This window comes from Canis lupus, chromosome 28 (genome assembly GCF_011100685.1).
Source record: "Canis lupus familiaris isolate Mischka breed German Shepherd chromosome 28, alternate assembly UU_Cfam_GSD_1.0, whole genome shotgun sequence".
Classification (NCBI taxonomy): Eukaryota; Metazoa; Chordata; class Mammalia; order Carnivora; family Canidae; genus Canis; species Canis lupus.
Window position 1 is genome coordinate 6,810,786 of NC_049249.1, and position 25,142 is coordinate 6,835,927.

The 25,142-nt window shown below is 36.7% G+C and overlaps 1 protein-coding gene across 12 annotated transcripts in view; it reads right to left on the minus strand.

Moving 5' to 3' along the window:
* CPEB3 (cytoplasmic polyadenylation element binding protein 3) overlaps nucleotides 1-25,142 on the minus strand; it is a 199,719-nt gene that overhangs the window by 108,312 nt on the left and 66,265 nt on the right. For 10 of the 12 annotated variants that reach the window (XR_005380421.1, XM_038578187.1, XM_038578188.1 and 7 more), the window contains 2 exons: nucleotides 13,574-13,733; nucleotides 2,711-2,767 (listed from right to left, as the gene is read on the minus strand). Coding sequence is in view for 11 of the 12 variants with exons in the window: in XM_038578187.1 (XP_038434115.1) it covers nucleotides 2,711-2,767; nucleotides 13,574-13,733 (217 nt within the window). In the remaining variant the exon portion in view is untranslated. The remainder of the gene's footprint in view (nucleotides 1-2,710; nucleotides 2,768-13,573; nucleotides 13,734-25,142) is intronic. The other 2 variants (XM_038578190.1, XM_038578191.1) reach the window with 1 other exon arrangement.

Genomic DNA, 25,142 nt, shown 5'->3' on the forward strand with positions numbered 1-25,142 from the left:
AAGACACAATGAATGGCAGCATTATGTACAGATTTAGGAAGCATGGATTTTGTAAACCAAAAAAAGCGGAGAAAATAAAGCAAAAAAGGTAGCAAAAAAAGGAATAACTGACATTTCTTTTTTTTAATTTAAGCACTGATTCAATTCTCTTTAATTTTCTTAGCCATTCCCTTCTTGTCTGAAAATACAATTCAACCCAGTCCCTTTCAGTAACTTACTGAAGTTTCAGTGATTTCAATTACGTTTATATGAAGGGTGATGGGAAGGAAGGACAGACAAGTCACAGGACGGTAACGGTTGGGCCAACAAATGGTAGGTATGAAAGGAAAGACAATACATAGATGTGCTTGTGCATGTGTCACATCTATAAGTCACTGGATGAGTTAGGCTCAACCACACAAAAGGGAAGAAAAGCTTTATCACAGCAAGTATGTGAAAATCTGTAGTTCTCCTAATATTTTGTTTATTCTGATCATTTCAAATTCGAGTCAATTTTGAAAAAGAACTGACAGTAATGCAAGTGTCAAATTCTGGTTGTTTTTATGGTTTACTTTGAGGAGCCTACAGAGCAGCACCCAGAATAATTTGAAGACAGATTTACTCCCAATTTGAAGACAGATTTACTCCCATATCTGCCATAATGTTGTAAATATGCATAACTCAAGTGACATTTGATATAGATATTGGCAAATGACCATTTTGGGTACTTTAAGAAAATATTACATGGGGCTCCTGGCTGGGTCAGTAGGTAGAACATGTGACTCTTGATCTCAGGGTCATGAGTTCAAGCCCCATGTTGGGTGTAGGGCTTACTTAAAAACAATAATAAAAATAGAAAGTAAAAATAAGAAGAAAAAAAAAACAGACTCACAGAACCTTCATTCTGAAAACAATCATTAAAGATGACCTAACTCAGTCCCCTTCTCTTACAGATGAGGAAATTCAGAGGCTAAAAGGGGGATTTAAGCATCATACATAAACTGGAAAGAACATAAAATCTCTTATTTAAAAGCAGAGAATTAAAGAGAATCAAAACCTTTTAAAAAGAAAAGTGTCTTTTAGCTTCATTTTATGCACAGAACAATGGTAAATTATGTCTTCTCCCTCTTGCAGAAGAGGACTCACACCATAGCAAATCAGGCTTTTTCTAAAATACATACTCATTCCTTCAGGCAGATATAACTAACAATATTGTTCTTTCTATTTACATTCAACTCTAGATTTCATCACCTAACTGAAGTGTTTCCACAAGGTTTCACAAAATTGCTGAGGCTCGGCAAGTTAAGTTGTTTATTAATCTTCATCCCAATGTACCTGCTTCTAGGAAAAAAAATAGAAATACTATACTCTAAAGTTAAAGTGACCTTCCTTTTAGAAATTAGAAAATAGAGGTGGATAGTCTAGAATTTTTACAGCTTCCAAGATCTCCAAAAGAAGAGATACTAGCTTTTCAGAATAAAATAAGCATGCAGTGGATGAGGACCTGCATTGTCAAGCACTGCCAGTGGTTCCCAGCAGTGGCCACTGGGAAGCACACTACATGTTATGTCAGAACAAAAAGAAATGCGTAATACATATTTTAGAGATAATGTAAAATCTGCCCTAAAAAACTCCCATGGTAGGAAGGAAAGAGGTAATATTTTACACAACCTTAAATTTACCCAGTATGTCTCCTGTGTGTATCCACAGTCAGCTTGTATATATGGGAGGATGACAGGGAATAATCTGACGTCACTCATTTAACAGATGGAAAAAAAAAACTAAGTCCTAAAAGATTCAATGGCTTTTGTGGTCCTTCTGACAACTGATAATTTCTATTTAGAAACTGTTTTGCAAAGCTATTTGGTCCAAAGACACTAGGAAGCAGAACTGATGCCAACCAGACATTTCTTCCAGTATTAACTAATACAATGACTTTCTAGTTAATTAAGTTTTGATGCTCCAGAACTCAACCCAACAATTATACTGACAAAACTATTTCTAACCTGCAAAGCTGTTGACCACCTATACCGCACAAATTTCACTAATGGAAGACCCTTGATGTCCAGTTTGAAGCACCTGTTGGCAATCTACCAAAATGAGGCAAGTCTGAGTTATGTACAAATAAATTGGGTCTCTTCATTCATATTCTCCACCCTACTCTCTCTCTCTCCTTCTGCCTGCCTCCTTTCTTCCTATCCTCTTCCTTCCCCCACCCCAACAGTATGTAGCAGGAGTCTGCAAACTTCTCTGTAAAGGGTCAGAGAGTAAATAGTTCAGGCTTTTTGGGCTCTGCCACCCTGGTACAAAAGTAGCTAGAGATAATCCATAAATGAATGTGTGTAGTTGTGTTTCAATAGAACTATGAAACCAGGCAGTGGGCCAGATTTGGTCTTCAGGGCTGTAGTTTGTCAACCTTTAGTATAGAGTAGCAGTTCCCAACTTTTAGCCTGCATCAGAATCACCTATACAATACATAGATTTCTCAGCCCCATAAAGTTTGTGATGCAGCAGGTCTGAAGTGGGGCCTGATATTTTGCATTTTTAAAAAGTTCCCAAGTGATGCTGATACTACTGGTCTAGGGACCATGCTTCAAGAGGCACAGGTATAGAATAATGGTCTATCCTGCACTAAGTGGAAGGTTGAAATGTAATGAACAATTAAGAAAGTGGAAACTACATGCTGTAAACTTGACTGCTAATTTTATGAATATTTCACATAAAGACTTACTGTTAAGTGCCATAATATTATCAGTTCCTGGATGATGGAAATTTATTCCCATGCGTCCTAAAAAATAAAATAATTTTATTTTAAGCACAAAGAAAATAATGCTTAATATAATCATTTCAAATACATTGTAAAAGATGAACATTACAAAAAGCTAAAACAGATACAACATTGCTATAATCTATAACAAGGCCATAGCAGTTACAAGGTTTTAAATCAATTCATAAAACATACAAATGAAAAAAATCTTAAAAACAAAGCCAAAATCTCAATAACAAATAAATAAAATAAAACAAAACAAAGCAAAAAAGAAGCTTCCATTATAATATATTGAAATGTTAAAGCATCTTGCATTCCGATTTAAACATGCCAACTGGATTAAGCATTTTATTTAAACAACCATTCATACTGTCCTTCAAATTCAAGCAGCAAAAGAATGAATTCAAAGAAATATATAAGCTTGACGTTTAGAGGGAATATAAGATAAAAGCTTTATAATGGCTCAAAAATGCAACATAATTATCAGAATGGCAACCAGAAGAAAGATAGTACAATTTATACAACAGGTATAGGAGGGGGAACAACAATTGGTCTAAAAATCTAGGGTTCTTACGCTTTCCCTACCACTAACTAGTTATATGACCTTGAGCATAATGCTTATCTCCAGGCCTTCATCCTTATAGTAATAGGGTTTCAAACGTCTGACCACACTAGCTGGCTGCCTGTTTTTATTACACCTCTGAGCAAAGAATCATTTTTACTTTTTTTTTTTTTTAAGATTTTATTTATTTATTCATGAAAGACAGAGAGAGAGAGAAAGAGAGAGAGAGAGAGAGAGAGGGAGGCAGAGACACAGGCAGAGGGAGAGGCAGGCTCCATGCCAGAAGCCTGATGCAGTACTCAATCCCGGGACTCCAGGATCACGCCCTGGGCCAAAGGCAGGCAAACTGCTGAGCCACCCAGGGATCCCCCATTTTTACATTTTTTAAAGGTTGTAAAAATAAAAACTAAAAAACAAAGAATAATATGTGACAGAGATCATATGAACCACAGGTCTAAAATATTTCCTCTTTGGCCCTTTACAGACAAAAGTTTGCCAACCTCTCGTCTATAAAATGGTAAGTCTGAATTATGTTTTAATGAATACCCTCCAGGGCTAAGAGTGGAAGATGCAGACCAAAAAAAAAAAAAAAAAAAAAAAAAAAGGAAGATGCAGACAGTGGGTATGTCTTTCATGAATTATTTGGGAAAAGGAGGTGGATATATTAAAGGAATAATAAAATAGAGTCTCACATGGGAAAAAAATGTATTTAAAGTTTTCTTGACCACAATCTCTTCAACAAAATAATTATTGAAATAGGGCTTTTGTGTAAAGCTAATACACATACAACCTTGGTTCTGCGAAGGTCTTCATGCCCAATTAGGTCAAGGGTTATCATCATGAAATTCTCAGAAAAATGTTGATTTTATGTCATTACTACTGTTTAAATAAATGTTAACAGTCTGGGGCGTGATACAGAGAATGCTGGAGATATGGAAGTGACTGACTTTCACAACAAATACAGCGTTATATATAATTGCAAAAGGTCAGTTATGATTTGGTATTAATCTCTGTTATGGGGTACTGGAGGCAAACACCATTACCAAGCTCTTCTGGCCCAAAAGAGAGGAATCACAGTGGACAAAACAGAGTATTTGCTTCAAATAAAAAGGGGGAATCATGAATTCCTTGCCAACTCAATTTTTTTTTGCCTAGATAAGGCCATCCAAATCTCTTAAAAACACTCAGGTCAGGGATCCCTGGGTGGCTCAGCAGTTTAGCACCTGCTTTCGGCCCCGGGCATGATCCTGGAGTCCCAGGATCAAGTCCCACATTGGGCTCCCTGCATGGAGCCTGCTTCTCCTTCTGCCTGTGTCTCTGCCCCCCCCCCCCCTTTCTCTCTGTCTCTCATAAATAAATAAAATCTTAAAAAAAACAAAACACTCAGGCCATAGTAATTATTGAAAGGTCATTTTATATTAAGGGATAAGGAAGAAACAAAACTCTGATAAGTGTAATGTTACTTGTACTGATGGGTGTGTGTGTGTGTGTGTGTGTGTATGAGATAGAATATGAATGAAAAAATCATCAACCACTGATGGATTCTGAAGTGATTATTCTAATTTTACCATGAAGCATCACAGGACTGTCAATAAATATTATTTTTAGTTTTCATTATTTTAAATTTATTAGGAGGAAGGTATTATATACACCTCTCTCTAATGTTATGGAAGCTATTTTGCTAGCATTTATATTACAGTAAAATTATTTTTTAGAATATATTTTAATGTTTTCCAGAGAAAAATAATTCTATTAGTAAAGATCCATTTTTTAAATAACTGTTTTATTTTTTATTGATTTCATAGATCTTTTCATATTTACTAGAAGCTAATTGAGGAGTTTCAAAAACTACTCATTATTTAAAAACACATTTAACAGTATCCCTATATGTAATTACTTTGTGCCTTATGTCTTTCCAGCTCCTACTTCATTTTAGAGTCTAAAAATTATTATACCTCATATGCAACAAGTGCTATCTCCTACCACCACTTTGATCAGAACCTATTATAGAAATATTTGTGAGAATAAGGCTTTGGCTCAGTAGGGAGAATTTACATTCTGGTTTTAGTTAGCTGTATCAATATTCTTTCTATTATTTTCAGATAATTAAGACCTTATTTGGATTCATTACCACCAAATACTAACATCCGTAAGAATTAGATATGATTTACTCATTGCATTCTGAGATACTCAAACTTAACAGGAAATAGTCACTGGAAAGTATGCCTAAGAACCCAACAAGATTTCAAAAATCACTGCCCAGCAGAACCCTAGCAAATGGTATATAGAGATGGTCTATTTCAATCTCTAAGGAAAATGTGTGTGGTTCATAAAAAGCTAGGGGTGTTCCCTAAAATAATAAAGAGTTATCAAGAAAACCAAGCAAACCTTGGTGCACCTGGGTGATTCAGTGGATTGAGCATCCAACTTTTAATTTCCACTCTGGTCATGATCTCAGAGTCTTAAGATCAAGTCCTGTGGAGCCTGCTTGAGATTCTCTCTCTCCTCCTGCCCCACCCACCCCCTCTAAAACAAAACCAAAAACCAAGCAAGCCCAAATTTAGATGATCTCATTAAGCTTATTCTGTTTCCTGTGTTACAATCATTTATGGTAAAGAATTATGTGGTTATAATTGCTAAATCAAGTAATAGTTTTTATGTTTCTGCTATTCCCACACTTAAAGGGGTACCCCTCTCTGCAGTCTTCCAGAAGCTGGGTTCTTTTGGAGCTCTTTCCAGGAGGTCTTAGGACTTTTCATCTTCAAAGATGGAACTGAAAGGAAGCTCAGTAGTTTTTAAATTATTGTCCCCTAGCTCACACTGATGACTTCCAAATCAATCTTTCTAAAGATGCAGCAAAAAAAGAAGCCTTAGGCAACATTTTGTAGATAAAGGCATCAGGAATTGCTGAAAAGAAGAAAACTTTTTGCCTTTCTGGTATCCTCCCTGATTCTGTTGGCCTCTTTGACTTAAATGGCTCTCTAGATCAACGTTGTCCACAAAAGATTTTATAAGAAACTCTGTGCTGGGACACCTGGGTCGCTCAGTGGTTGAGCATCTGCCTTCGGTTCAGGGTGTGATCCAGGAGTCCTGGGATTGAGTCCCGCATCAGGCTCCTTGCATGAAGCCTGCTTCTCCCTCCGCCTGTGTGTGTCTCTGCCTCTCTCTTTCTGTGTCTCTCAAGAATAAATAAATAAAATCTTAAAAAAAAAAGAAACTCTGTGTCAGGCCAGACCCACCAGAACCAAATATTAAATATAATCTAATTGTTTCCTAACTAAATGTAAATTCTTTCTAATAAAAAGACTTATGGCTTTTTAAAGCTACTTTCTTTACCTCTTCAAAAATTCATGTTTAGATTACAAAATGCAATATATTTCCATCAGACAAAAATTATGTAACACAAAAATGTTGCAATAATGCAAAAAATAAGGTCACCAATTAAAGACAAGCTCTGCTAACATTTTGATTTAGTCTTCCAGTTTAAGGAGGGTTTGTGTATAAAATATTCTTTTCTAAAAATAGAATTACTTTATATTTTTCTTAATATATTTTGCATCTTAAATTTCATAATTATGAGATTTTTGAAGGAGAAAATATATAACAGCAAAAGAAAAACTGATTCCAAATTCAGATGAGGCCATTTCTTTTTTCTTCCTTTTGTCCAACAAATACTGCTGTTTAATCAGCTGTGAAAATAGAATCAAGTGTGTGACATCTGGTGATTTTTGTTAATGCAGTCTGGTGCTGCCAGCGTGACATTTTGTCACCTGTCCACGGTCTGCTATTTTTAAATTGTTCTTGTCAGCCAGCTATCTTTTAAGTATAGTGTAAAATATAAGGTTTCAAAAATTGAAAGGTATACTTGGTTTTAAATGATGCTGTAGAAATCTGAGACCGTCCCACTTTTCCCACTGCACAGAGCCTGATAAATGGGGGTGAGGGGATGGAGGAAGAGGTTGGAGAATAGGATTACATATGTTTATCCAGACTGTAAAAATCATAGTCTCATAAGCTCAAGTTACATTCATATTTAAGAGACTAGTTATAAAAAACGACATTGTGTTATTCAAAGTTTCAGAGTCTGTATTTTTATATGCCCAAAATAAAAATTAGAATTTTTATGAATTCATAATTAATTACGAAAGTCACCTCTTCAGCTCTGAAATATGTTATGAGATAGGGAACAATCGCTGTATCTTCCTCTATCCCTATTTGCTCTAAAAAGTCAAGTCCTTCAGAGACTTTCACCTAATAGAATGTAAGTGCTGTGTTCTAGAAAAGGTTAGAAGAAAAATGCATATTCTGCTGGGTTGTTTCTTCCATCAATTTTCTCTATAAAATTGTAGATACATTCCTTCAGAAAAAGTATCCACAAGATGAAATATTATGTAAGAATACAATAAAATGGTGTTTTAAGGTCCTTTTAAGGAAAAATGATAAAATTTTGGCATTAAAATATTCTAAATATGGGGATCCCTGGATGGCTCAGCAGTTTAGTGCCTGCCTTCGGCCCAGTGCATGATCCTGGAGTCCATATCGGCTCCTTGCATGGAGCCTGCTTCTCCCTCTGCCTGTGTCTCTGCCTCTCTGTCTCTCTCATGAATAAAATAAAATAAAATCTTAAAAAATATTCTAAATATGTTCCAAAGATCCAAGAAACAAAAGCTATGAGCTTAGAATGGAGATCAAATTCTAATTTCTTTTCATACCAGTAATGGCTAATTTTTGGCATGATATCAATTCCTTTGTTCCTGTTTACTCATTTCAGGCTGTAATCTAAAATAGTTAAATCATTCTTTTAAAACTCTCGGATAGGGGTGCTTGGGTGGCAGTAGGCTAAGTAGCTGACTCTTAATTTTGGCCCAGGTCATGTTCTCAGGGTCCTGGGACTGGCCCTGGTGGGCTCTGATTCAGCAGGGGGTCTGCTGGAAGAGTTTGTCTCTCTCTCCTTCTGCCCCTCTGCCCACTCATGCTCTCTCTAAAATGAATACATAAATCTTTATAAAAATTTAAAAAACCAAAACTCTCAGTTACACTGCTATATAGAAAGGACCACTGGGTAAATCAATGGGAGGTACTTATGTATAAAAAAAAAAATCACTCAACTTGTATTTACTGTCCCCCTCTTGTACAGAAACAGAACAATCACTTCTTGCTAAATCAGAACCTGCACCCCAAACAATGTGTGGACTCTGCTAACTTAAACAAGACAAACTGCTATGGGCCAAAGGTAGGTAGCACAAAAATAGAACTGGAGCAACAATGCAAGTTAAGAGACAGCATATTTTTCTGGAACAAACAAAATGTAATGAAGATGCACTTTTTCTAAAACAAGGGAACCTCAACATTCTACAAAAGGGACCAATTTTGTGAAAGGCTATATAATACTACATTTAAATTGTGATGAGTAAAGAAAAATGCTTCCATAATACCAAAAGGATGGCATTTATTTCTTCCAAGTTCCTGTCAATTTAAATATTTTAAAGCATTATTATCAGAAGATAGCTATTTTTCCCCCTAGATTCAGTATACATATGAAAAGCAAATCCTTCAATATCAGTTCTCAACTGACACCTGCTCTTTTCATTTTTCAAATTTCAGTTCCATGAATAGTGAGGAAAGAGAAAATTCAAATATATAGAAATGTTTCATCAGGTACTACCCCAAGGAGTCAGCCAGGTCTACTCTTCTATTGTAAGAGGGAGACTACATGGGATGACAGACAGAAAGGGGACTCTTTGCCAAGATATCTGCTATATTGTGCTAACCCAACCGGGGGACAGATCTTGCTTTACAATGTCACCTAAACTGTGCAATACAGTGTGGTTGGTATTTCCCTATTATTCCTCCTCTCATCATTTTGCACTCTTGAACGTTAATCCTAAACCAGGCTGTGATTAATCAAACCTAATGACCCTGGGTTTTCATAGGGGTTCCCCAGTGGCTAAACTTTCATCATTAGTAGCAAGCTAGGGAACAGCTATAAGAAAGGTACAGAGGTGAATCTTTTTCCTTATCTCTAATCCTACCTCTTCCATGCTAGAAATCTCTTTAATCTTCATAGTTATAAGGAGAGTTGTGGATTTCCTTCCCTTAAGCCCACCTGAAAAGAGAGCAGAGAACAATTCCTCTCTCCTAGGCCTCACTCATATCTCTACCAACCCAAGGATTTCTGCACTTAGAAAAGAAATGACAGACAGTTTTTATTAGTTCATCACCCTTCTCAAAACTGTCTTCTCATTTCTTGGAAACATTCTCTCAAATAAATAGGAAAAGTCATATATAATATGGTAAGAGACACAGTTCTGTTATAACCAAGAACTGTAGTTTGAGATCTTTAAGAAGCCAAAAAAAATTAGTCTAATTTTTATTTAAATAAGGGTGCTGTGCCCTGACCAACACTACTAAACACATTTCTCAGGTGCTGTGAAGAAAGCTCAATTCTACTTTTCCTCTACATTACTTGGCATCTTTATCATGGGGGAGGACGTAGAGACTTTTTAATATTTCCTACAAACATCTTCAAGGCTGACTTGGTTTTACTGAGTGTAAGTATAAATGTGACTGAAAAATTGTTAAAGCTCTTTACTAAAACAGAAGTCTCACTAGTTTCTGAACTTCCTGTCATTTCTCCCACTAACCCTTTTTAAAGAGAAGAGTTGAATAAAGGGATAAATGCATTTCTAATGCATTTCTAATTGCATATTTTTTAAAGGTTTTATTTATTTGAGAGAGAGAGAGAAGGAGGAAGGGAGAGGGAGAGAGAATCTGAAGCAGATTCCACTCTGAGCTCAGAGCTGGACTCAGGGCTTGATCTCACGACCACAATATCATGACCTAAGTTGAAACCAAGAGTTGGATGCTTAACTGACTGAGCCACCCTGGCGACCCTCATTGCATACATTTCTAAGATGAAATATTGCTGTGAATAAATGTCATCAGGTTCAGTTCAAATACATCATGAAGTATTTTATTTATTTTTTTTAAAGATTTTATTTATTTATTCATGAGAGACACACACACAGAGAGAAAGGCACAGACACAGGCAGAGGGCGAAGCAGGCTCCATTCCATGCAGGGAGCCTGACGTGGGACCTGATCCGGGTCTCTAGGACCACACCCTGGGCTGAAGATGGCGCTAAACCGCTGAGCCATCCGGTATGCTCTATTTTATTTTTCATGAACGCGATATCCTACTATATTTTCTTTATATTATTTAGATACACAATTTTGGAAAGTCAACATAAAAGCATTATTTTCCTTTCTCCTTTAGGTGACTTTGGATAATGACAAAATGTTTATCCTTCAATAATCACTACTTATCTATGGCAAATAAAAAATTTTGACAACTTGCATTATCCTTTTAACATTTAGCTATAGTCTAGTTGGAAGAAAGTAAATATTGTAGGAATGTAAGGTTTAATTTATTACCCAGGCCAGAGAGTAGGCACACCACTACCACAGACAGCATGCATGCATAAATAAATAAATAAATAAACAAGATAACATTTGAGCAATTTCTAGTGTCAGGAACTTCATCTGACCTTTACAGCCACTCCATGAAGTAGGTGCTTTATTTCAATGTTGAGGAATCTAAGGCTTTGAAGAGGCTAATTTATCTAGATCAAGAGCCAGCTAAAGGCAGAGCCAGGATTCAAACCCAGGTTTGAATAACTGCAAAGTCAGAAAGGCTGAGTTTAAATTTAACTTCCTACTAAGAGAATATAAATGCCTGGAAGAATGTTAATAAAAATAATAATCTTTGCTATTTCTAAGTAGTAAGTCTCAGATTTTTTTTTCATTTTCCTTTCTTTTTTTTTTTTTTAATGTACTATTTGAATTTCCCACATAAGAACATATTTTTTTTTCTTAAAGAAAATCAAGGTCCAGGAAAAAAAAAAAAAACAGAACAAGCATACATAAAACCTATGATTCTGTAACTTGAACTTTGAGATGCTCAAAAAAGTGCTCCCATGTTCAAGTGGGAGAAGAAGATATTAAAGATAGGAAAAACAGGATGAAGTAGAAGGAAGTGCTTTTGGACAGAGTCACAGAGAAGCCACACGGTAAGTCCCCTAGCCTACCATTTTTCTCTTAAAGCTATTTACCCAGATGTCTAAGTCTTTTGACCCAGAGATTTTCTCTACGAATTTACCTTAAGGAAAAGCTATGTGCAAGAACTCATCCATGGCAGCATCATCTATTATGGAGAAAAAGCTGGAAACAATCTAAGAGTCCAAAGTTAAGGCCTATTAATAAATTATAAAGATCAGATAAAAATATGGATGTTTATTATATAAGATATGTAAAATAAGGATACACTGTCACAATGTTTATTTTTTTCAGTTATATTTTTGTTATAATTTTCTCCATTTTTAAAGTCAAAAATTACTTAAAATTATTCCTTTAAAATGCCAGCATCATAATTATGTTATTAGAAGTAATAAGGATCAAATACACGGTGCCAGATCTAAAGGTCTCCCAGCTGGAAAAGGGAAGCAGAAAGCTCAAATACTCTAACCAGAGGACAATGACATGGTGATGTAATTGACTATGGGAAGTAGTTCATTCAGAGGAAATCAAGGTGGGTGGTATGATGAACAGAGAAGTTGCAAACATAGTAAGGCTGTAAAAAAGTATATATTATGTGCCTTCCAACTTATTAGGACATAAGTACAATGCAAAAGACTTTCACAGATGAAACCTCACATTTGCAAGTGTGGCAGAGAAATATATGCAGAGGCAGTTGGATGTGCACTAAAAAAGTGGCTATCAAAAAGAGAATAAGGTATTTACATTACCCCATAGTGAAGTACTCTCTTTATACTTTTGTCAGTGCTACTCTGAATAAGCCACAATAGCTCCTATGTAAACAATATTCACAAAATTCTGGACAATTATTTATAGACTATAATATAAGATGCTTTCAAAATCTTTTATTGCTAGAAGAAAAGAATACAGACCAAGATAAAACAGGTATGCATAAAGAACAAGGCCCAAAAATTTTAGAATAATTAGGAGAGGCTTATAGCTGTTCATGGTAGAGAAAGAGGACAAATGCAGCCTTAGAAGATACTGAAAACACAAAACAAGTCTGTGAATATCATTGTTTTTTTTTTTTAACTCCATTTACACTTCTAAGCGAAATATGCTCAAATTACCATACACCTAATCTTTCAACTGAGCAAAGACTTGGTAATGATGACAAATATAACAATGAATACATGAGAGATTTTTTTTCTACTTCTGAAGGCCTTAAAAATACAGCTTTTCTCAAAATCCTCTATTTTCTTCATAGTCTATTAACTACTTTCTTTTCACTGGAAATTGAGGGAAGCAGCAGAAAATCATGAGTGTGACAAGAAAATGATGAAATGGATTTCTGAGGTGGCTTGAGGAAATGACTATCAGGTGTTCATAGTCAGTCACACCTTTTATAAAAGCCTGGATAGAACCAGAGGGGATCAAATTCCTCACAGTTCCAGAGAACATAAGGGTTCAAACAAGATGGGCATCCTTGTAGCCAGCTCTTCACAGTTTTCAGATATTTAGGCTCTAAATCCAAGTGGATATGTCCACAGAAAATTTCCATTACAGTATTTTAAAATATCACAAGGCCCCTAAAAAGTCCTAGAACACATAAAAAGAACTATCTATAATCAGGAATGTAACATCAACAACTAATCTGAATTTACATGGGCTCTAAAAATAAGAAGTCCTAATACTGCTGACCTTGGGATTTTTCTGCCTTATATAAAACCCAAAACATTTACACATTTTAAGACATTCTTCTGTTTTCTTCTGTTTTAGCCTTAGAGAATGTGAAGAATCACTGGCTGCTCTACATGAGCAAAGTGATTATATTTTAATAAAATGGAACTCTTTTCTATAAAGTTTTATGAAGTCGTCTTTGGAGATTGGTTTACTAAATTTCACATTTCCTTGCAATATACTTTGACTTAAATGAATTATCCAGGTTCAGCTAAGGATTCCAAATGCACCAAGCCCAGAACACTTGACTTCCGGTCTCATGCTACCCAACACATGCTTCTGCCAGACATTATGTTTAAAGCAATCAATCTTGATTATTGTAGGTAGCTGAACCCAGGTTAAAAAAAAAATCAATTTTAAATACATTCCACAATGCTTTACAGAAGCAAACTAAAACAAATGGGAAAAAAAATGAAAAAAAATCACAATTATTAAAAAGCTGATTTTTGTTTAAAACACCAAGCAAGGAACGGACATATGAATATTCCTAACCTGCAAAATGATTCCTCCACATTATATCAGCGAAACTCATTGGTGGGCCACTGGGAGGGTAGTGTTTACCTTTCAGAGGCTCATGATCAGTCCTTATCATATCCATTAAGGAGTTCTCCAACGAGTGCAAGTTAAAAGTGTCATAGGGCCTACTCCGGTCCTGAAAATAAAAACACAAAACAAGACAATACATAAAATTACATCATAAAATTAATTACTATATCATTTGCTTCTTGCCATGGATTGATGACATGAATCAAAGTTCCAGATAGTTCTAGTAACACATATTCTTTTTAATAAGAATAATGACTTGGCAACATTAAGCTTAATACAAACTTCTATAATTAACCTCAGCCTTTTCCCAATATTTTTTAATGTATATGTCCCACTACTTCAGACTTTCTCTCAAAATAACTTAAAAAAGTAAATTCAAAAGAGTCAAGTGAATTGACTTTGCCTTTGGCCCTTCACCCCAACCTCCACTGTCAAATAAACATTCTATTCAAATGAACAGAGAATTTTTTTATCTAGAGAAAGTCCATAATTAAGAACTCTCAGTCTATAAACAGAAACACTTTCCTAAAAAATTAAAAGATGACTGTAGCTTCAATGTAATTTTATCAGGTATCTTTAATATTTATTACTGATAAGTTCCATACATTAGATACACTCTATAAAATTTAACATGTGTCCAAAGTACTGCTAAATTAACTTTTGAAAAGCACTCACATGAAAAACTTTAACCCAGGGTAGTGTTTTCATGATGCTAGAGTCAAAAACATTTTGAAAATAAAGAGCTAACGCAAACTAAGTGAAGAAAAATCACTGTTCCACTACATTTCACTGAAGCCCACGGGAGACCATCATGTACGATTATTTTTACTAGTCTGAGCTAAAGGGAAGCACAACTCATAGATTAACATTATAGAATACACTACAGATTTAATTTGCTTTTATTTAAGAAAAGCAAAACGGGTGCCTGGGGGGCTCAGTCGATTACATCTGACTCTTGTTTTCAGCTCAGGTCATGATCTCGGGTCTTGAGACTGAGCCCCTTGTGGGGCTCTGAGCTCAGTTTAGAGTCTGCATGAGACTCTCCCTCTCTCTCTATCCCTCCCATTCCCCCTGCCTCACACTTACACGCAAGCTCTCAAATAAATAAATATTTTAAAAAAGCAAAACACACAATTTAACAACCACACCAAATCAAACTATAGCAATGAGAGATTATTTTCAGGGTCCTGAACAGTTCATCCAGTCCTGCAAATGATCATTTATGGTCTTCATGAACAACAGTAGTAAGTAACTATCTGGATGAGCAAAAGGGGATATAACAGGTAAAAACTTCAACTTCAGTGACCATTTTCTAGATTAAGTCTTAACTCTTGGGAAGCTGTTTTTCTTCTGGTTTCTGGAAAGCATGGCTATATATCTATTCAGGGAGGCAGAAAGGAAAGTGGCATTTCCTCAGCACTGAACAAGAAGGAAGAATCAGAGGGTTACTGAATGAATAAAAGCAGTATGTATACTCACAGATCCTACGAAATGCCCTGAACTGAGAACCAGGAGGCAAGAGTGCTAGAATAACTACTATAACTGGGGGTTTTGGGTACATGATGATCTACCTCTAGTCTGTGCCTGAAATTCCTCCCTTTTTACAAATGAGAGGACTGAGTTAGAGTATTTCTAATATCGCTTACAACTCTATACTTTTTTTAAAAAAAACTCAGAGATGAGGAGTAGGAGTTGAGGGTACAGATGTTTTCGAATGCCAGAGACAAAAATTCCATTTTTACCAACCTTTAATGCACAAGTCAAGGGCCAACTCCTATACTAAGCCCTGGTGATTCAGAGATGAATGTTGCAACCTAGTCCCTATGTACAAGTAATTAGTAAAAGGAGAGAGACACAACCAATTAAAATAAGAAAATGACAGGTATTTGGACGGGGTAATGTGTACAGTACAATGGAAACTAAGCCACGTTCTATTTCTTAAAGAGTATGTATGTTTATATTATAATTTTTTAAAAAATCACATTCTGAAAAGTCCCAAGTCTCTTGAATCTGGACCTGCCATCTGACGAGGTATGAAATTTGTCTTAGTTATCATCAATGGTCTTTAGTATTCTCATTGGTAAAATAGGATCTTACCTATCAGGATTGGGTTGAAATTACTTAAGTATTTATTCCACTCACATTGTGTTTGTCAAAGAGTAAAGCATTCAACATTTCTTAGTTTACTGCCTCCTCTCACTTGCTACCTCCCTCCCTTTTTTTTCTTTTTTAAGATTTTATTATTTATATAAGAGAGAACATGAGGTGGGGGGAAAGAACAGAATGGGAGGAAAGTGAAAAGAATCCTAAGCAGACTCCATGCTGAGCCTGGAGCCGGACATGAGGCTGAATCTCATGACCTTGAGATCATGACCTGAGCCAAAATCAAGAGTCAGATGCTTAACTCACTGAGCCACTGAGGCCCCCTCCCATTTTTTTTTCCTTTTTAACAATCACCAATTATCTGTCTACTGTTGGATAAGAAAGAGACATGGAATATTTTCTTTGGTTCTTCATTTTGGTCTCTATATAATTCTAGGTCTCTTCTTCTTTAAGGTCTTCCTGTATATCATTTTTTTTGCGCTGGGTTCAAGTTATCTGTGGAAACTCCAATTACTTAAGGAGTAAATCTGAATTTCCAGAAATGTAGGCTTATCTGTCTCCATAAGAGGTATCATATTCTTTGTCCAGAGGAAAAGCCACAGGTTAAAAAAAAAAAGTGTGCTGGTGAGAAGTCAAAATGACAACCTACTTCCAGCATTGACAATCCTGGAATGGAAGTCTAGGAGTCTTCTAATATATATAGATCTCCACACTTCTAAATAGAGCCCTGCAGGCGTGGGACTGTTTCAAAAAAGGCTGATAAGGTGAAGGGACTATAAGAAATGGCTGTTTGAAGGCATTCAAGAATCTTTCCAGCCAGGACAGTTTTTTTCATTTAATTCTTCACATAATCCTTCAAGGTAAATAACAACATATTCATTTCACACATGAGGAAGTTGAGGTTCAGAGAAGATTCTAGCCTGGATCTAACCACAGAGCCAGTACCTAAGGAGTATAAACATAAGCTCAAAGAAATTGATCTAGTTCATACAGGATAGTAAATGAAAGTTCCATAGAAGCACAACATTGTATTTAATTACCAATGAAATGACCTTCCTGGCAAGATGGTAGTGAGTCCCCATCAGAAGACGATATTGGATTATTAGATTATTAGGTAGTCAGGAAAATTAGAGGCGTTATTTGCATGGGGATTCATGCATCTGAAGTGGTTCTCAAACCTGTCAGTTTGCCAAAATCACATGTAGAATGGCTTAAATGCACATTCCTGGGCTCCAGGTAAAACCAACTTAGTCATAATTTTAAAATAAGTGTTCCAGGTAGCTCTTTTGACTGGCTCAATTTGAGAGCCACCAGACTGGATGGTTCTTCAAATTAAGCCTTTATACCTGCAACTGATCAGTAGAATGGGATAGTAAAGTGAGGAAGGGACTAGAAGGATGGCAGCAGGCAAGAAATAAGCCTGGTCACTTTGCCAAAGGTCAGCTTTGTAGTGTTCCGATTGTGGGTTAGGAAAACAGTTGATGGTCTGGCATTTATAAGTACACACTCTGAAATCAGCCATCTGATTTTCAAATTTGGGCTCTGCCAGTTGCTGGCATGTCACTCTGAATGAGTTTCTAAGCCTTGGTTACCTTCATCTGTAAAATGATGATTATTTTCCCTATGGTTATTTTCAGTACTAAATGACAGAACGTACAAGGCATCTGTATAGTGGTGGCTACTGGAATATTAGGGAGAACACAAAGAAACTTCTATGATGCCACCTTGGAGTACTGGGACATCTATTTTAAAACCTAGAGGTTCACTAGTACTCAACAGATGAAAACATGACAGGTGAAATGCAAGACACAATTTGCACAGCCTTCTTAATTGAACAAATTTCAATGTGGAGATTTACTTTCTCATTAAAATTTATTTATCCATGCCTTACTGGTTTATATTTGCAGGATACTATTCATCCTTTTTGTTTTATAAGTAGTAAACATTGCTAAAACAACTGATTAATCAGGAAGCCTACAAGAAATAGAACAAAAAGGACAGAAAAACTACAAAAATTGCAGTGAAATGCAAAGAGAAATCATAGAGAAAATTAGACCATAATTTTTCATTCAACAACAAGTTAGAAGTAGAAACTAACCTTTTAAGTTTTTAAAAATAAGTTTTGGTTCCCAATATAGGGAAAATAAGGAAAACATCTTTTTTTTAACTTATTTTTTGCAAGTAAACACACCAGGAAGTATTAGAATATTTATAAATAATGCATCCCGGGATCCCTGGGTGGCGCAGCGGTTTAGCGCCTGCCTTTGACCCAGGGCGCGATCCTGGAGACCCGGGATCGAATCCCACGTCGGGCTCCCGGTGCATGGAGCCTGCTTCTCCCTCTGCCTGTCTCTGCCTCTCTCTCTCTCTCTCTCTCTCTCTCTCAATGTGTGTGTGACTATCATAAATAAATAAAAATTAAAAAAATAAATAAATAAATAAATAATGCATCCCATTATTGACTCTTTCTTTGATGATAACCAATGACAAATGCTATATAGCAGTTAGTTGTATATAGAGGGAGCTCACTCCTTTGCGTGGTTCACTAGCTCTGCTTTTTTATTCCCCTCAGCTTGACTTAATATTAGTATATTTATCAGGTACTTAATATGGGCTTGCCACTATTCTAAGCATGCTAAATGCATTCCCTCACAACTCTATTTTATAGATTAAGCAATTAAATTTTGGAGAGACTAAGTAACTGGCCCAATATTACAGGGCAGTAAGCAAGAGAGCCCAGGTTCCAATCCACTCAAATCCAGACTGCTCTCAAGGACTCTCACTCAACTGCCTCTCTGACTTCCTCCTACTCTCTATACCTTAATTCTTTTTCACAAACATTCTTTCAACCTAATCTTAACACATTCAGATAGGGGTTTCTTTAACCACCACCCTGCCACATAGGCAACCTAATTAATCCTCACTTGCCCTTAGTCATTTACTCTCATTCAAATGACAGTTAAACTCAAGAAGTAGCTTGATCTAAACCTCCAGGATTACCATAGGCCCACCTCCACCAGCCCTATCCTATTCACCTGCCTTTTTCTTGTGAGAGAAATTTAGGACCCCTTTCTACCCTTTCTGGCTTATCTCCAGACATATCCTTTCCTAGAGATACAAGATAGAAGGCTGCAAGAGCCCACAAACATCTGAGAAAAAAGCATTTTCAGAAGCAAATGATAAAATTTTTTTAATAATAAATTTATTTTTTATTGGTGTTCAATTTGCCAACATACAGAATAACACCCAGTGCTCATCCCGTCAAGTGCCCCCCTCGGTGCCCGTCACCCATTCACCCCCACCCCCCGCCCTCCTCCCCTTCCACCACCCCTAGTTCGTTTCCCAGAGTTAGGAGTCTTCATGTTCTGTCTCCCTTTCTGATATTTCCTACCCATTTCTTCTCCCTTCCCTTCTATTCCCTTTCACTATTATTTATTATATTCCCCAAATGAATGAGAACGTATGTTTGTCCTTCTCCGATTGACTTACTTCACTCAGCATAATACCCTCCAGTTCCATCCACGTTGAAGCAAATGGTGGGTATTTGTCATTTCTAATGGCTGAGTAATATTCCATTGTATACATAAACCACATCTTCTTTATCCATTCATCTTTCGATGGACACCGAGGCTCCTTCCACAGTTTGGCTATTGTGGACATTGCTGCTATAAACATCGGGGTGCAGGTGTCCCGGCGTTTCATTGCATCTGAATCTTTGGGGTAAATCCCCAGCAGTGCAATTGCTAGGTCCTAGGGCAGGTCTATTTTTAACTCTTTGAGGAGCCTCCACACAGTTTTCCAGAGTGGCTGCACCAGTTCACATTCCCACCAACAGTGTAAGAGGGTTCCCTTTTCTCCGCATCCTCTCCAACGTTTGTGTTTTCCTGCCTCGTTAATTTTCCCCATTCTCACTGGTGTGAGGTGGTATCTCATTGTGGTTTTGATGTGTATTTCCCTGATGGCAAGTGATGCAGAGCATTTTCTCATGTGCGTGTTGGCCATGTCTAGGTCTTCCTCTGTGAGATTTCTGTTCATGTCTTTTGCCCATTTAATGATTGGATTGTTTGTTTCTTTGGTGTTGAGTTTAGTAAGTTCTTTATAGATCTTGGAAACTAGCCCTTTATCAGATACGTCATTTGCAAATATCTTCTCCCATTCTGTAGGTTGTCTTTTAGTTTTGTTGACTGTATCCTTTGCTGTGCAAAAGCTTCTTATCTTGGTGAAGTCCCAATAGTTCATTTTTTTTTTTTTTTTTGCTTTTGTTTCTTTTGCCTTTGGGGATGTATCTTGCAAGAAGTTACTGTGGCCGAGTTCAAAAACGGTGTTGCCTGTGTTCTCCTCTAGGATTTTGATGATATCTTGTCTCACATTTAGATCTTTCATCCATTTTGAGTTTATCTTTGAGTATGCTGAAAGAGAGTGGTCTAGTTTCATTCTTCTGCATGTGGATGTCCAATTTTCCCAGCACCATTTATTGAAGAGACTGTCTTTCTTCCAGTGGATAGTCTTTCCTCCTTCCTCCTTTATCGAATATTAGTTGACCATAAAGTTGAGGGTGCACTTCTGGATTCTCTATTCTGTTCCACTGATCTATGTGTCTGTTTTTGTGCCAGTACCACACTGTCTTGATGACCACAGCTTTGTAGTACAACCTGAAATCTGGCATCGTGATGCCCCCAGCTATGGTTTTCTTTTTTAAAATTCCCCTGGCTATTCGGGGTCTTTTCTGATTCCACGCAAATCTTAAAATGATTTGTTCTAACTCTCTGAAGAAAGTCCATGGTATTTTGATAGGGACTGCATTAAACGTGTAAATTGCCCTGGGTAACATTGACATTTTCACAATATTAATTCTGACAATCCATGAGCATGGAATATTTTCCCATCTCTTTGTGTCTTCCTCAATTTCTTTCAGAAGTTTTCTATAGTTTTTAGGGTATAGATCCTTTACCTCTTTGGTTAGGTTTATTCCTACGTATCTTATGCTTTTGGGTGCAATTGTAAATGGGATTGACTCCTTCATTTCTCTTTCTTCAGTCTCATTGTTAGTGTATAAAAATGCCACTGACTTCTGGGCATTGATTTTGAATCCTGCCATGCTGCCAAATTGCTGTATGAGTTCTAGCAATCTTGGGGTGGAGTCTTTTGGGTTTTCTATGTAGAGTATCATGTCATCAGCGAAGAGGGAGAGTTTGACTTCTTCTTTGCCAGTCTGAATGCCTTTAATGTCTTTTTGTTGTCTGATTGCTGAGGCTAGGACTTCCAGTACTATGTTGAATAACAGTGGTGAGAGTGGACATCCCTGTCTTGTTCCTGATCTTAGGGGAAAGGCTCCCAGTGCTTCCCCATTGAGAATTATATTTGCTGTGGGTTTTTCGTAGATGGCTTTTAAGATGTTGAGGAATGTTCCCTCTATCCCTACACTCTGAAGAGTTTTGATCAGGAATGGATGCTGTATTTTGTCAAATGCTTTCTCTGCATCTATTGAGAGGATCATATGGTTCTTGGTTTTTCCCTTGCTGATATTATGAATCACATTGATTGTTTTATCAGTGTTGAACCAGCCTTGTGTCCTGGGAATAAATCCTACTTGGTCATGGTGAATAATTTTCTTAATGTACTGTTGGATCCTATTCGCTAGTATCTTGTTGAGAATTTTTGCATCCATGTTCATCAGGGATATTGGTCTGTAATTCTCCTTTTTGGTGGAGTCTTTGTCTGGTTTTGGAATTAAGGTGATGCTGGCCTCATAGAATGAATTTGGAAGTACTCCATCTCTTTCTATCTTTACAAACAGCTTTAGTAGAATAGGTATGGTTTCTTCTTTAAACGTTTGATAGAATTCCCCTGGGAAGCCATCTGGCCCTGGACTCTTGTGTCTTGGGAGGTTTTTGATGACTGCTTCAATTTCCTCCCTGGTTATTGGCCTGTCCAGGTTTTCTATTTCTTCCTGTTCCAGTTTTGGTAATTTGTGGCTTTCCAGAAATGTGTCCATTTTTTCTAGATTGCCTAATTTATTGGTGTATAGCTGTTCATAATATGTTTTTAAAATCGTTTGTATTTCCTTGGTGTTGGTAGTGATCTCTCCTTTCTCATTCATGATTTTATTAATTTGAGCCTTCTCTCTCTTCTTTTTAATAAGGCTGGCTAATGGTTTATCTATCTTATTAATTCTTTCAAAGAACCAAGTCCTGGTTTTGTTGATCTGTTCCACAGTTCTTCTGGTCTCGATTTCATTGAGTTCTGCTCGAATCTTTATTAACTCTCTTCTTCTGCTGGGTGTAGGATCTATTTGCTGTTTTTTCTCTAGCTCCTTTAGGTGTAAGGTTAGCTTTTGTATTTGAGTTCTTTCCAGTTTTGGATGCTTGTATTCGATGTATTTCCCCCTCAGGACTGCTTTTGCTGTATCCCAAAAATTTTGAATGGTTGTATCCTCATTCTCATTAGTTTCCATGAATCTTTTTATTTCTTCCTTAATTTGCTGGTTGACCCTTTCATCTTTTAGCAAGATGGTCCTTAACCTCCATGTGTTTGAAGTCCTTCCAAATGTTGTGATTTAGTTCTAATTTCAAGGCATTATGGTCTGAGAATATGCAGGGGACGATCCCAATCTTTTGGTATCAGTTAAGACCCTATTTGTGACCCAGTATGTGGTCTATTCTGGAGAAAGTTCCATGTGCACTTGAGAAGAATGTGTATTCAGTTGAGTTTGGATGTAAAGTTCTGTAGATATGTGTGAAATCCATCTGGTACAGTGTATCATTTAAAGCTCTCATTTCTTTGGAGATGTTGTGTTTAGAAGACCTATCGAGTGTAGAAAGTGCTAGATTGAAGTCACCAAGTATAAGTGTATTATTATCTAAGTATGTCTTAATTTTGGTTATTAATTGATATATTTGGCAGCTCCCACATTCGGGGCATATATATTGATGATTGTTAAGTCCTCTTGTTGGATAGATCCTTTAAATATGATATAGTGTCCCTCTTCATCTCTCACTACAGTCTTTGGGGTAAATTTTAGTTTATCTGATATAAGGATGGCTACCCCTGCTTTCTTTTGAGGACTCCAAATGATAAAATTAATCATGGTGTTTACTATATGGTAGGAACTGGGCTAAATGCTTTATAGCCACGTTCTCAATCCTCACCACAACCCTACAGGGTCAATATTATCTCCATCTCGCAGAAGAGAAAATTGAGGATCACAAAGGTTATGTGACTGCTCAAAGTCACAAAGTTGGGTGGAAATCAGGATGTAAACCCAGGTCTGCGACTTTCAAGTCTATGCCAGTATTGTTCCAAAGCTTCATAATATGTTCATATTATGAACATATTAATATGTTCATATTATTGGGGTTGTGAAATAATATAGAAAAACTGAAGGAATTCTTGAAGGAAGGTTTTTACATTTATCATATGTTTTCAACATATGTATGGATAAAACATTTCAAAATTAAATGCATTCAACACATACAGGAGGATTCACTCACAAAACTAGCCATTTCTGAATTTCTGCTCTACTGCTCTTATTTTCTAGTTTTTTATTGGGGAGAGCGGGTCAGAGGGACAGAGAGAATCTCAATCAGCTCCATGCCCTTGCACAGGGCCCAACACAGGGCTCGATTCCATGACCCTAAGATCATGACCTGAGCTGAAAATAAGAGTCAGATACTTCACTGACTGAGCCACCAGGCACCCTTACCACTCTTACTTTCTAATGAGTTTACATTATTTGAAACTATCTCAGCTTCCTTATTTTTTTTAAGATTTTAAAAATTTATTTACTCATGAGAGACACACAGAGAGAGAGGGGCAGAGAGAGAGGCAGAGAGAGAGAGAGGGAGAAGCAGGCTCCATGCAGGGAGCCCAACGTGGGACTTGATCCCCGGTCTCCCGGATCATGCTCTGGACTGAAGGCAGTGCTAAACCGCTGAGCCACCTGGGCTGCCCCTTGGCTTCCTATCTACACTACAAGCACTGTTTAATGGTAATTAATATGCTTTACCTATTTTATTTTGTTAAAGATTTATTTATTTATTCATGAGAGACGGAGAGAGAGACAGAGACACAGGCAGAGGGAGAAGCAGGCTCCATGCAGGAAGTCTGATGCGGGACTTGATCCTGGGACTCCAGGATCATGCCTTGGGCGGAAGGCAGGCGCTAAACCATTGAGCCACCCAGGGATCCCAGGTTTACCTGTTCTAAATGAATATTTAATCACATAACACATAATTCCATTCTTCTTGAACACAAACCAAAGACTATTACAGAAAAAGCAAAAGTCTCCAATCCTACCTTCTTGCACTCTTCAGATCACTATGTACATTTGGCATATATTCTTTCAGATGTTTAAAACTACATTCATGTATATATGTACCCACAGAATAATATTTCATGTTATTTCTTCCCCTAAACATAGAAATATGCATAGTGTTCTGCATTTTCTTTCTTTGACCAATATTGTGCTTCTGAGACAGATCCATTTTAATAGATATGTTCTTGCCTCTCCCCCACCCAACCATGTACACATCTCACCTACAAAGCAAATGCATAGGGACTATGTTAAAAGAAGTAGCCACCTCCATATACATTCTATAAAATAACTTCTGATTTTGAGATTTATTTCCCATCCCCTAGTTTTCTCAAAATTTCTGTTCTGGCCCTTTAACTGCACCTCTTCCATGCTTGGTCTACTCTGGCACAATGGTTTTTTTGATCCCCAGTTTCTGTGAAAGACTGTACTAATAAAATGTAAGAAACTATGGAACTTCTCAGACCTGAGTAAAAACCAAAGAGCCAATACAACCAAAAAGCTCAACGTGTAGTGATTTCGAACACAGAATCTGCTTAAGATTAAGGATCTTAAGATCACCATAAAGAGCACCATAAAGAATGGACAGGACATGTAGTAATGTATACTAGATAGGGGCAACAAACAATTATAGGAGCAGTAACATAAAATCTCTATGTATCACAAAACAGAGGTCTAGAAATTTATAGTTCCAAACCAAATACTGCCATTATTTGTCAGAATTGACCAAAAACATAAGTTCTTATATCAAATTAACTTTATTATAGTATTAAGCAGATTGATATGCATTTGCCCTAAGATTAAAACCTTTCCCAAATGAAGGAAAATCTGTCACTCATGTGAGAGAAAGGGGAAAAAATAACTTTTCAAATGAAGATTTTTGTGCCATCTTCAGAAAGTATCAAGTCCTTCAGTCTGTGGTCAGTTTTAACCCTCCCAAATAAGACTATTACATATGTAGCCCTCTGGAAAACATGACTGTAGATTCTCCTTGTCACAATAGCAAGCAGATAATGCTCCTTTTATCTAACCTGAAGTCCTTGCAAAATTAAAACCTTTCTCTGTTCCCTAGTCTCAGAAAAGAAATAACTGATCAGCACC